General features: G+C 47.8%; 8 protein-coding genes across 8 annotated transcripts; 6 read left to right on the forward strand and 2 right to left on the reverse strand.

Annotated features, from left to right (window-relative positions):
- Positions 1-1,977: 1,977 nt before the first annotated feature.
- Positions 1,978-2,438, forward strand: N7446_001367 (DUF504 domain-containing protein; the record flags this gene model as incomplete). Its single annotated transcript, XM_058510116.1, has 2 exons — positions 1,978-2,128; positions 2,176-2,438. The coding sequence occupies 2 exons, from the start codon at positions 1,978-1,980 to the stop codon at positions 2,436-2,438; spliced, it is 414 nt and encodes a 137-aa protein (XP_058375652.1).
- A 79-nt stretch (positions 2,439-2,517) lies between these two features.
- N7446_001368 (MIF domain protein) lies at positions 2,518-3,701 on the forward strand (the record flags this gene model as incomplete). Its single annotated transcript, XM_058510117.1, has 2 exons — positions 2,518-2,889; positions 2,937-3,701. 2 exons carry the CDS (start codon positions 2,518-2,520, stop codon positions 3,699-3,701), a joined length of 1,137 nt encoding a protein of 378 aa, XP_058375653.1.
- Positions 3,702-4,403: 702 nt separating this feature from the next.
- N7446_001369 (uncharacterized protein) lies at positions 4,404-5,265 on the forward strand (the record flags this gene model as incomplete). The annotated part of the gene is made up of 3 exons (XM_058510118.1): positions 4,404-4,578; positions 4,646-4,704; positions 4,762-5,265. 3 exons carry the CDS (start codon positions 4,404-4,406, stop codon positions 5,263-5,265), a joined length of 738 nt encoding a protein of 245 aa, XP_058375654.1.
- A 463-nt stretch (positions 5,266-5,728) lies between these two features.
- N7446_001370 (CENP-X/MHF2 family protein) lies at positions 5,729-6,434 on the forward strand (the record flags this gene model as incomplete). The annotated part of the gene is made up of 2 exons (XM_058510119.1): positions 5,729-6,306; positions 6,362-6,434. The coding sequence occupies 2 exons, from the start codon at positions 5,729-5,731 to the stop codon at positions 6,432-6,434; spliced, it is 651 nt and encodes a 216-aa protein (XP_058375655.1).
- A 52-nt stretch (positions 6,435-6,486) lies between these two features.
- Positions 6,487-6,963, reverse strand: N7446_001371 (uncharacterized protein; the record flags this gene model as incomplete). Its single annotated transcript, XM_058510120.1, has 1 exon — positions 6,487-6,963. One exon carries the CDS (start codon positions 6,961-6,963, stop codon positions 6,487-6,489), a length of 477 nt encoding a protein of 158 aa, XP_058375656.1.
- Positions 6,964-7,583: 620 nt separating this feature from the next.
- Positions 7,584-8,735, forward strand: N7446_001372 (MIND complex subunit MTW1; the record flags this gene model as incomplete). The annotated part of the gene is made up of 3 exons (XM_058510121.1): positions 7,584-7,637; positions 7,740-8,066; positions 8,145-8,735. The coding sequence occupies 3 exons, from the start codon at positions 7,584-7,586 to the stop codon at positions 8,733-8,735; spliced, it is 972 nt and encodes a 323-aa protein (XP_058375657.1).
- A 64-nt stretch (positions 8,736-8,799) lies between these two features.
- On the reverse strand, positions 8,800-9,997 carry N7446_001373 (dihydroorotase; the record flags this gene model as incomplete). The annotated part of the gene is made up of 3 exons (XM_058510122.1): positions 8,800-9,732; positions 9,796-9,875; positions 9,943-9,997. The coding sequence occupies 3 exons, from the start codon at positions 9,995-9,997 to the stop codon at positions 8,800-8,802; spliced, it is 1,068 nt and encodes a 355-aa protein (XP_058375658.1).
- Positions 9,998-11,139: 1,142 nt separating this feature from the next.
- N7446_001374 (uncharacterized protein) lies at positions 11,140-11,910 on the forward strand (the record flags this gene model as incomplete). Its single annotated transcript, XM_058510123.1, has 2 exons — positions 11,140-11,460; positions 11,524-11,910. 2 exons carry the CDS (start codon positions 11,140-11,142, stop codon positions 11,908-11,910), a joined length of 708 nt encoding a protein of 235 aa, XP_058375659.1.
- Positions 11,911-12,979: the final 1,069 nt, after the last annotated feature.

Here is a 12,979-nt window from a genome sequence, read left to right on the forward strand (position 1 = left end):
ATCTGAAAACTCATAGCGCAAAAGCATACCTAGGTATTTAGGTCGCAACATATCTACCACATTTAGTGTTCCTCTTATTTCCCAAGATAGTACTTCCTAAGTGTCGATCTTCTGCGCACGTGCATCCAATGCATCCAACACAATTATGAAGATGCCCAAGGATAGTATTAGAGCAGGATCGCATGATTAGCCTTAAATTAAAGGTTGATACTCGGGTTAGTTATCCAAAATGGCAACCTGGGCACAATCATTGTGATCTTAAATAAGGCCGCTAGTGAAAATTTTTATAAATATAGTATTAATTACATATAATATAGTCAAACTACGATTATCTTAGCGTATTCCCACTTTACGGGACCCCTACATGGAACTATTGCCAATAACTAATGTTAAAATATCACTTCTTTCAATCCATCATTTGCACAATCTTCCTAATTGGGAAATAGACCTGCTTCATTAAGAGGCTTGATGCATCTACGTTGTATGTATTCATGTAAAATAACCTCATCTCATGCATAATAGTGGGATCTAAGAGAAAACAGGACCAGTTGAGCGAAAGCAGCGCAGATTGGGCGCAGATTGCGCCGCCAAGGACAACAATGGTGGCGGATCTCAGTGATCCGCATCAATGGCAAAAATGGCTCACCTGTAGAGCAAGGACAAACCTTGGAAGGTGAGGGGAAAGGAAATGTAGGCGGGCAAAATACTGCGAGAAGTTGAAGGGGCGATGGCAGGGATTATATAGAACCACGCACAGGGACGTATAAGGACAAAAAGCGCCAAACCGAATTAGACACCTGAACATTGGCATACTCTTTGTCATTATACTGGAATCCATCTGCAGACTACACATGTAGTTATAGTCGCATCGGTCTCAGGGATGTAAATTGTATCCTAGGTAACATGAAACCAAAGAACTCTGCCAAGGAGGTAATAAGCCTTTTAAATAGTATATTAAATAATTCAAGTAATTTAGAGTAAATATTGATTTAATACTCAATGTATAGAGACATAACAAGGTATGTATATTTATATATAGATGTATATATAATATGTTTGTCGAAACGGTACTAGTCCTATAAACCTTGGAAGTAGTGCCATATAGGAGTTATTTAGTCCCAAAATACAAGTAGTACGATGGTTGTAACACTGCCTGGGTATATTTGATTTAAAATATACTAATAACCTTGGGATAATATTTCGGATATAAAGGATTTTTCTAAATACTGGTATTCTATAGAGACGTGTAGTAATCTGGATGGGGTGGTAGTATTTACCTAGTACTCTTAAACCTAGCTAGTATTTCTGTAGTATTCTAAAAATTTGGCTAGTAATTAAACATTGTTGTATATTTTTTTAACTATTATGACTTGAATAGGAATTTCACTGGACAATCAAGAAAAACGGGCAAAACATAGTGGGATGGGATCAGGATGTAGAACCACAAAATGGGCTGTACAAAAGTCAAGTGCGCTAAGCTAATGTGGTCAAATCCCGACTGATCATTCATCAAATATCCGATATGGTGTAGTGGCTAACATCGTCGTCTCTCACACGACAGCCGGGGGTTCGATTCCCCCTATCGGAGTTTCTTTTTTCTTTCCGAAATTTTTTCTTTTCCTTTTTAGTTTTGGGATGGAAAGTGATTTTCTTTTCTTTTTAATTTACATTTTTCCAGACTCAATTTTAATTTAACTCCAAGTGCAAAATCACCCTGACCTCGTGTTGGAGTGCTAGCGCCAACACCGCGGACCGCCAATGAGTCACAAGGGCCTGAACAACATTGAATGACACGGATTTGAGTCATATCATGTTATTATCGGATTTCAGCTATGACTGAACATGAATCATTCCAACTTTAGGTGTCCAGATTGCCTACCATGTAGAGTATAATAAAGGATGTTGGTGGGCAGAAATATATATCTACATTGAAAGATCAAATCAATATCATATCCAAGACAATTTTGCAAGTCAGCGATGGCGTCGACCTTAAAAGAAACAGACATGGTTAGCGATAACACTGAAAACCAACACTGTCTTTCACTCAAGCCCTCAGAAACCAAAGATCGAAGCCCATCACCAGAATATGACCCTAAAGCTGGCGAAAACAGACTGCGCCCGGCAGGAGGTAAGCAATATACCATCTCGGTTAGGAATCAAATCTGACAAGATCAGATATTATCAATCGCATAACCTGGGACTCGGGCTTTGAGCGCAATGACTATATCATTGGGTTTGTGGATCGATTTGAAGGTCAGCTGGAAGTCAGCATGGATAGCTGGAAGAAGGAAACCACCCATGAGGAATTCATCCCGCAACACCGAGTGCTCTATATACGGCACATCAATGGCGAGATTGTGTGGGATCGGAGGAGGCGTATTGACAAGATCTTCAGCAGTGGAAACTCGGCGTTCAGCGAACTTGCCTTTCTTGCCTGATACCTTCCCTGTTTACAACCTGTGCACTTGTTTACTTCTTCTGTTCTCACCTCACCATTCTCAACTGCTTCATTTCAAAATGGATTCTTCTAAGCCCTCCTTGCCTCGTCTAAGTACCAATATTCTTCTCCTAGAACAAGTGCCTAATGCTCTGGCACCTAAGGCCTTTTCAAACGCCAAAGTACCCCCGGTGATCATGCCCGAGAGACCAGCTCCCTCATCATTGTTCAAAGAAGAGAACCAAGAGGAAAATGTGGCGCCTATCACGCGTCTTTCAGAGCCAAAGCCCGTCTATCTTGCTCCGAAATGTGTACCCGATTCGCCTATCGCAAAGCCCATGAAGACAATGTATTACGAGGACGCGTTCACTGTCCGTGGATTGAATCACTCTCCAAAGGACCGTGTTGCTCAGGGCTCAGTTGTTATCGTGGAGCTAAAGACCAATATCAAGGTGAATGTCCAGTCGTATTGAATTGGTTTCCGCTAACAAACCCCCAGGCAAAGGAGAATACACCCAAACTTCTGTCGGATCTAGCCCTCTTTTTCGCCCAGACGTACCAACATCCCGAGACTTCAGTCCTTGTCACAGTCGATGAGGATGCTCTTCTGACGTTCGGCAATACCCCCGACTCAGCCTACCTGATCAAGATCTCCGCTCTTCCTAGTCTGATCGCACCGCTCACCAATCAACGCAACACGAGCCTCATACAAGCAGCCCTCCTGAATTTTCTCGGCATTGCATCAGATAGAGGTGTCATAATTTTTGGCTCGGTGGGCGAAGACGACCTTGCAACAAACGGAGCTACTGCCAGGGGAGAGATCAGCCGCCTTGAACGCAGTGATCATGGCAACAACCCCAGCCTATTCAAGAGCATCTCACGATCGATGAGTCGTCGTTTGAAGTCGAGTAGTGGCAACAGTGCTCCGATGTCCCTCGCTGGTCTCAGCACTGTGGTCAGCCCCGATGGTTTTGCCATGGTTCCGGGTGCTTCTGACCTGCCGGAGACCATTCCGCTCCGATCTTCTCAGCCAGATAATGCAAAATCTACAGAGCTATCGAAGACTGAGTCGCAAACAGCAAAGTCCCTTACACTGGAATCACCAAAGGAGGATTCACTCAATCAGGTGTCATCTAAGGACGAGAAAAAGGAACGAGGACTGAAGAAGAGAGAGAGCCTAAAGAGCTTCGTTAACCGCCGTTTGTTCGAGTTGACTGGGCCAAGAGGAGCTTCTACACCCACACCAAAGCGAAAGAATGTCTGATTTCGAGTCGAGAAACACACTCAATTAGCCATGTATGTTACTTGTAGTATTATTCTACATTCTATTCATATTGCTGGAATTACGCACCTCTATTTGACCGTCATGCCTATTCTCATAGATCCAATTCTCTTGATACTTTACGAGACTGGTCTAGAGCTAACTTTGAGCCAGATATGAAGCACACGACATAGAATAAAGTTCAACTTGTCTACATACCTGGAAGCCAATGAAAACGTAGTTGAACATTGTACCGCGGGCAGCGTATGTCATAGCCTTGATAACCCCGAGGCCGATTTGGACGGCATAGGACTAGAACTATTTTGCCCTGCGTCGTATGTCTAGAGAAATATGTGTAGTATCTCAGGAATCTGTTTGCCAGACGGTCTGATTTGAGCCTACAACTTTAATATGTGCTTCGTAGATTCGAAAGCAACCAACCCCTTTCATCATTCATATAATTATACTGTATGACGATGTGTTAATTTTCACGCCACGTAGATATATGGGGGTTCTTTGAAGACAGTCAATCACGCGAACAGTATCTCTAGATTTTTTGTTTTCCGTGAGGGTATCTCTATATCTCGTTCATTTCTCACCACCCTTTCTTTCTCTTCCTCTCCACCCCACTCCATATTCTCACACGCGGCTTCGATCGTCGCGTCGTTTCCTGCGAACCAATACCCATTACCATATTTTTCCATCATGTCTCGCCACGGTGACAATCCTGTTCCCGGTGGCACTATTCCCGACGGTACAACCCAAAGCCCAGGTGGCCCGCGTTCAACAGTCCTCTCTGCAGCGATCCTGCATGCAGCCAGCATCGTGACCGAGATCCCAGGCGATCTTTTCAATGCGCCAGATGGATCGGCTTTGATCCGTACGTATCTATCTAATTCAGCGAAGGCACACATTATCCAGGTTATCAGCTAACATCTCCATCGTAGACGCTTGCAACTGCGAAGGAATCTGGGGCGCTGGCATTGCCATTACTTTTCGTTACCGGGTATGCTCACATTCTACCTATTATAATGAAGCTTTTACAGATATCGTTTTATTTCAGTATCCCGCAGCATACGAAATCTACCGCCGGCACTGTCAGCAGAATGCCGAGACCAGGTTGACCTACCACATCATCGACCTCGAGTCAGACAGTGAAGACAACACTGTCATTGTGCGCCGCCCTCTCGGAACCGCCCTCATCATTCCTCCTCAACAAAGCGATTTTGCCATCAACGGCTGTGGCCACTGGATCATCTGCCTATTCACCTCGCATGGATATGGTCGCAACGCTGCGTCGGCCGAAATGATCCTAAATGCCACCTGGTCTGCCCTCCAGGATATGCAGATAGGGCTGCACCAGATCAACCAGTTTGCTGGACCCGGCCAGCAAATCCAGGGTCTCCATGCCTGCCGGTTCAACTCCGGCCTGTTTGGAGTGGCGTGGTCTAGAACCCGCCATCTGATTGACCTGCTGGGCATCCGAATGGTGGTTTACACCATGGAAAGCACAGCTTCCCGCCTTCGTCCCTCCCGCGGCCGCGGCCAGCGCACTGGTCGTAGCTAGGCAGATTCTGAGAACATTGTAAGGATAGAGGACAGAGAGGGGACATATCTAGCCCCTAGCTAGAGAATATGCGACAAGTTTGATCACAAAATGGAGGTGCAATAATAGAGAATCTAAGTAAAGATCACCTCAGTTCGGTCTTGTATGTGGTTAATACAGGGTAGTTAAAGGAAACGGATAAGGTATTATGCACGAGGCGTGATGTAAACAATTTGCACCAGTGCTATAAGAATATAAGCATATTTTATTTACACCCTTAATAAGTCTTATAAATCCAACGATTCCGTAATTGACAGGACATTGAATTTACGTACAAAGCGTAAGTTGAAATTAAAGTAGGGCCAGCGCGTCAGCTGACAACGCGTAGATCCCGCGCGTTGATTCGCGATAACCAAATCGCCGATCCCAACTTCACTACAACTTCCTCCAATCCGCAACATCACGGCTGAATCCGGGACGCAACATGGCTGGCGAACCTCAGCCAGCGCAAAAACGCCCACGCCTCCCTTTCAAACCCCCCAGTCGCACAGCCGCTAGTGCAGGGCCATCTTCCACGCCAAAGACCAAAGGCAAAGCCAAACACGCCAGCACGAAAGCCTCCACATCCACATCAGCCTCAAAAGTATCCGCATCAAAAGCATCCAAAGGCAGAATTACAGCCGGTGAAAAACGTCCCCATGCTGATTCCCCTCCATCCGATACGGCTTCACAATCTGGCTCAGAGTCCGAATCCGATGAATCGAGCCAGAGTCGTTCACGCTCTGTTTCTCAGGAACCGGATTATATTCTTGCTGAAATCACGCATTCAAATCCGGTGGAAGATGTGACGTCTAGTGAACCGACTATACCTGCTAAACTGCTCACGCGGCTGTTACATCAACATTTCCAAAACGAGAAGACGAAGGTTGCCAAAGATGCCAATGGTGTTGTGGCGAAATACGTTGATGTCTTTGTGCGGGAGGCTATCGCCCGAGCAGCATATGAGAGGGCCGAGACAGATGGGAATTCCGGGGGAGACGTGTTGGGGACGGGTTCCTTGAGGTATATCTACCTACAGCCCCCTCTAGCCATTCTGGTATACTAACCGATCAAATAGGTGGAAGACCTGGAGAAGATGGCACCACAACTTACGATGGATTTCTAGCGTTCGGATCAAGCTCATATATTAGGATTTATTGTTTAAGATACCACAGCAGCAGAAAACAAGCAGCAAGATTCGTTTCAAACACAGGTCGCTTTTATGAGTGAAATATCCCTCGGATTGACGTACTCTGGCGGTTTTCCAAACGTGTGATCCTCCACGAAAGGCGGCACGGCGTCAAAGCCATGGGCATTGTGGAAGAGTGCAATATCTCGGTTGACCCTCTTCGACAGCCATGCGTTGGCTGGGTAGGCTGTGTTTTTCTTGCTGAGGTGGACAACGACGACGGGAAGCTTGTTCTGTTCCGGTAGGTGGCCTAGCTTGGCATCGTAGGTTGTATGGCAGATGTCGAAGACGAAGAAGACCCGCGTGCGCCACTTTTGCATTGCTATCAGTCTTGTTGCTGGGTGCGTTTCTTGGGGAGTGTAGAGGTGGCTTGCTTTGAGGAGGCGGATGGCTTTTGGGAGAAGGGCTTCTGGGTTGGTTTGGGCTTTGGATAGTCGGGAACTTCGGTGTGAGACAATGACGAGCACCCGGAGGGGGTTTACTTTTGGCATGGTTGGCTATAGATGTAAGACAAGTGCCTCGGGGAAGATATCTGATCTAGATCTCGTACCGAGCAATAGGAGTATTGGGCCAGAGCAAGCGATCGTGTTTCCATATTTCTTTTGAGAGACTTTTACAACTTCGATGGACTTCTACAGTGTGCCGGCAGAGGCTTTATATGTATTTTTTCTCCTTTTTACATTGCAAAGACACATGGATGTAAAAACACATGGGGCGAACTTCGGGGTCTATCTGGACTGGATGAGAACCTTCCAATGGGCCAACAGTCTGCTCGTCGAAACCAGAACACTCGCCGGTGGTCATCTGCCATGGCCTGAGACTGTCCATTTTCTGACGCTGACATGTAGTGTGGACCTCAGCAGCCAACGCCGGGTACCTGGTGACAGGGTTAAGTCGGGATGGCTCTCGTGTCCTAGTCTGACATGAAATTACGTGCAACATGGCACATCCATCGGAGTAACAAAATACTTGTATAGGAGTCAACGATGTACATACAATCCAGGGTCAAAGAATGTGGAGTGGGACGGAAAGCGGTGACTTCGGATTTTCCCCCGTGTTTTGCTTCCTCTCCAACGCGCGCGTCACCCCGTCTCGAACCAATATTTTCGCGATGAACGATGCGACGACCTCCTTGCTCACTGAGCATTTCAGCTACACCCCTCTGGTAAGTTCTATCGTGATCTCCCCGACGCGCATTGACTCGCGCTGCACGCGCGAACCTGCGACCAGGACCCACCTCTTGGACGTATCACTGACAGATCGCTAGTCTCTCATAGATGACATTATCAACTCGATCAACAATTTGATCTACCAGGCGATCTCGAGCTTGGAGTCTGGATTGCTTGCTACGCCGCCTGAGCGACTTGGGTTTGCCCATGGCAATGACGGCTCTACCATTCCGGAGACCGACGAGGATGGAAATGTTATTTATCCGGAGGCGAAGCTAGAGATTGAGAATGGATTGCATCAGTTGGAGACGCTGCTTGAGGCCAATGTTGATAAGGCCTTTGACAAGTTTGAGATTTATGTGCTGCGGAACATTCTCACGGTACCGGAGGACTTGCTCTCTTGGGTGAGGTTGAAGCATTACGAGGTATGTGGAGTGGCTCGGGCGATCTGGAGGCGTCGCATTTCCTTCTGAAAGGCAACATACTAATGCGCTTTGTGATAGGGCCTCTCTTTCAGCTCTTCGAAAGACACGCCGACGCCGGAATCCATCCACATACAGCGCAAGAAATTACTTGAGACAAAGAAACTGAACCGGGCCTTGAAAGACGAATGCGGTCGAAACGAAGCGGTCATCTCACAACTACGTTCTATCCTGTCGAAGGTGGAAACAGCCAAGCTAAATGGCTCTGGTGCGTCTGAGAACAGCCTGGATTTGTCTTTCTTGACTTCCAGCCCAGCTGCACGCCAGCTTCGTGTCGGCGTCGATGCCGGGCCCAACGCCAAATCCACGCCCCTTACAACAAACACAACCTTTATTCTCTCTCAGCTCCCTGCATTGCAGGCCACACTCGTGCAGCTTCGGCCTAAGTTGGCAACGTTGCCAGACGCTACAGTGGCAATGGAGACCAAATCTAAAAGAGACGAAAGGAAAGAATACATCGAGAGCCGGATTCGACTCCATCTCGAGCGCGCTGGTCAACTTGCCATGGGTGGTGATGGCAATCCTGTTGTCGCAGGGCGCAGAATTGACATCCGAGAAGCCCATGCCCTTGAAAGTGTTGCCAACATGCTTACGCAAGACAAGTCTGTGTAAGATGATGTGCATGTGAAAGGTATTTGGTTCTATAACTTCATTATTAGGATATTTTATGGTCACTTCAAGACCAAGAGACGCTCCAGGTCTCCTGGGTCTTTCGGAAGGGGACAACATCGATCTTGTCTGACTCGAGGATTGTTGAGATCTTCTCGCCCTTCTTCTCGATTGTGATGAATTCCTTCTTTTCTTCCGGCAGGCCATAGAAGGCGCGTCCGAACTTGCTCATGAAGCCCTCGACAATCTCTGGTGTGATATCCTCCTCCTTGAGGACTCCGTTGTCGCAGGCTTGCTCGAAGGCGTCGACCACGACTTGAGTGGTGTACGGCTGAGTGAACACGCCCGCAGCGATCTTCTCGCCTCCACGCTTGGAGGCCGCTGGGTGCGGGGCGCTGTCAGAGCCGAAAAAGAATTTGGGGTTACCCGAGGCAGCAGCACGGAGAAGGGCATCACGGTCCGCGGGGGTCTTGGCAACAGGCTTGCAGAAGCAGAATGGATCGCCAGCCCACGAATCGATAATGATGGACAGGTGGTGGGCTGTGATGGTGCCGGAAACAGTTGGTCCGCACTTCTTGACAGCCTCCACGGCCGCGGCAGTAGTGCAGTGCTCCAAAATGATGCGCAGCTTGGGGAACTTCTCGTGCAGCTCGAAGAGCTTAGGAAGGAACCGCTCCTCGGCTGTCAGTACCGTCACATCCTCACCTGAGGGGGCTTCGCCATGCAGGTTCAGAATCATCTCTTGTTTCTCCATCTCTGCGAACACGGGATAAAACTGGGTATAATCGACAACACCGGAGGAGGAGTTGGTCGTCACACCGGCCGGGTAACTCTTGACGCCAGTGATGCCGCGCTTCTTAGCTTCGATAATGGTTTCCGGGGTTACGGTCTCGTGGAGGTACAGCGACATGAGGAAGTTGACATTGGGCTCGAGAGCCTGTAGGCTCTTCTGGTAGTCCAGGGCACGGTCGACGGTGGTAATGGGTGGCACCAGGTTAGGCTATCAATGGTATTAGATAAAGCTTCAGATGAATGAACCTGTTTGAATAACAAATGCCCTTACCATGACAAAAACGGTGTTCACGCCTCCCTGACGAATGGTGGGAGTCACCAGCTCCATCATTGGGCCATCACGAAGGTGGACTATCCCCGGTCAGCTCCATGCATCTTGATATCAATCATATAGTCCTCTCCCCGGAATGGTCAGTACCGTGGAAGTCGGCCGAAGCAGGGAGCTTGACTCCCTGCAGCTTGGAAAGAGGCATTGCGAGATGTGATGTGTTAATTCGAGACCACAGCCAATTGCACAATCTATGAAATTTTGCCTGAACGCACAACAGAGTTGATCTTCTTTGCCCCGCCAATTTTTCTGGATTCTGCCGCGGGCGGTGACCCCAGTTCCATCCGATAATCCCCGCCAACTCTGCACGTCACATCTCTTCAAGTTCAATGTATCAGGTATACATGGGAGTCTGAGAAATATGAAGCCAGGCTGGTACAAAAGTAGTCTCTTGGACTACTCTGCGACAACCCCCTCTCGACACACCTAGTCGGGAGCAACCAAAACAGTCCGGGTATACTCCGGGGTAGTACTCGGGGAGCACTCTAAACAGATACAGTACACATCATCCAGGTCCAGATGTTTTCTATCAGATGCAGGAACACCTCCAGTAAGCAAGCTCATCACGACTGTGCCTGAACTATCAAGTTTACCGCCGGTGGCTCCCTGCCACAATCCCGGGCGCTTCGACGCGTCCTATCACACAGCATGATCACCAGACCCTCAGAAACCCAAATCTGACAGAGACAAATGAAATCCCGCTATTGACCACTGACCGGTGACACAAATCCCGCTCGGATGTCTATATTTGACTCTGCGAGGCGGTTCCTCGGTGCTTGTCCACCCATAGTCTCTGCCAAGTCTGCGAGCTGGCGCCCGCCCAGATTTCCATACTATGGGGGTGTACAAGCCAGCAAGCCCATTGTTTACAAATCTGCACTGACAGCCCTGAGAATCTAATTCTGCGCCTGAGGCGAATCAGCACGGACGAGGACCCGTCGAGGCGCCCTGCATGGCTTTATGCGGAAACCATGGTGGTATATCGTCTTCAGGAGTGATGATCATTTGCTGACCCCATTTGTGATATCAAAGCGCTCGCTAAAGCAGTCCCTGAACTAGTCCGGTATTATTTGCCTATGAATATACATATGCGACCTTGTCTCCGTTGCTTATTTTCTGAGACGAAATTGAAGCATTTCCCTGTCCTACTCTTTCTTTCTTTTTACTTGCCCCGAGGGGTTTCGTTCTTTCACACCGATATTCCAGTCCTTGCCGGCAAGGTGGTCAAGTTACACACGCTTTCCATTCCCCTCTTGTATCACGCGTTTCGACATTCTTTCTCCCATCATGACCTCAACCTCGTCTCTCACCGGATCTGGCCGTGCTTATTCATCGGACATGGAGGAATCAACATTCCTGAAGCGCAATCGGGTCGTCCACTTTGCTCGTCTTGGACTATCATTCTTGACTTTTGGCGTTGCAATTGCCGTCGTCGCCTGTGAAGCACCACCCTTGCAACATTACAAAAGGACTTCCCAGTGGGCAAATGCCGGCCTTGCCCTGTGGCCTTTGAACTTCGATATTCGTCCAACTATCGCAGCTCTAGTCTGTGGTTGTATAGTCACCGTACTGAATTTGGTGTATATTGCAGCTGCCCTCCTACCGTCGGTAAGTCCCCTGCCTTTCCTACTACATAACCGTATTTGGAACCATCTGCTAACCCATATCCAGCCATATTCCCGCATAAAGCCACTAAACATCTACGCCTCAACCTCGGCTCTAGCAGGCTTCGTCACAGCCCTAGTCGGAATCCTCTTCATAAAATACCTACCGTCGTCAAACTACCCAGCAGGTTTCAGCAAGAACGAAACCCTCCACAGCTGGACATGTAAATGGAAAACCGGAACGAGCACCACCAAAACACCTACTCACTTTGACCGTGACTGTCTCAATACCCGGGCTGCCTTTGTTCTGCTGTGCATGCTGGTTGGGATGGAGGTGTTGATGGGTGTCATTGCTGCCGTGGGTACATGGTTCCAGCGAGACGTCTCTCGTTGTCGGGAGGCGCAGTTCCAGCTTGAGAAGTTGGAAGTTGCTACCAAGCACTCTCGGACTTGAGGTATGGGTTCAGTGGTGATGATTCGTAATTAGTGTTGGGTAAGCGTAGTGTTGTCGACTTGATGTTCACGTATGAATGAATGATGTATACTCCTACTTATTTATGCTGGGCATAAGCTGTGGCTGGGGTATCTTTTGAGTCTCAGCTCGTGATTTTGTCTCCTTTTGGCAGGTTCCCTTTGAGATAGTGCCGATTCCATATCTTGTAAAGTCTTATCGTGCTTTCCCGAAGAAATGAGCTCGTTTACAGAAAAAGAAAGTTTAGTATGTCATATCGAACTACATGCGTTTGGGTAGGTCTCCGTGGCGTTTGCAATGTCTTCCAGGATTTTCCTGGTTGTTCAGAGGAATCGACGGCATTGCGAGAGCTCCGACACTGCTCGTTCAGTGTTATTTTCTCTCGAATCACAGAAACAGAAGTATGAGGATCTTTATCTGCTAGGGAGTTTACTATAGTTCAGCGCGCTACGAATATATAGCCTTCTTCATGTTAAAATCATATATGTACTCCATCACCCTTACGATGAGCCCTACCCAAACCACTGCTAGGAAGCTGCTCTTGGTTGTATCATTTGCAGGTACATATAGGGCTGATATTACTGCAGCTTCATGGAGAAAGAGATGAGCAACGAACACTACGCTGTTCCGGCGGAACACATACCCACTATTTGATAAATGAGGCCCAATTCAAATTTCCCTTATAAAGTTGTAAGGTGTCTTATGTTTTTTGGACACGACAACCTCTCACTTCTCAGTAATAGCGAATAAGAGTTGTTTATCCAATCCCACCATCTTCATCGAAACCATTTCCCCCTTTTTCAATACTCGAAAATGTGACCCGAAGTCATTCTCGAGATCCATAGCACTAGGACACATGTGTCTGGAGTTTCCAAGTGGATAAGCCATGTCCTACCCCTTGTCAGGATTTTCCAGACGTGCTATATTCATTCAATGCGAAGGCCTAAAACTCGAAACGAGACACGCTTTGATATGAATACGGGCTGGATTTGTTTAAAAGACGACAAATAATAGTGTTGCTCTTCCATCTCGTCTTGTTTTTATGCTTCCC

This window comes from Penicillium canescens, assembly GCF_028828765.1.
Source record: "Penicillium canescens strain IBT 15451 chromosome Unknown utg000002l_segment0_segment0, whole genome shotgun sequence".
In the NCBI taxonomy this organism is placed as follows: Eukaryota; Fungi; Ascomycota; class Eurotiomycetes; order Eurotiales; family Aspergillaceae; genus Penicillium; species Penicillium canescens.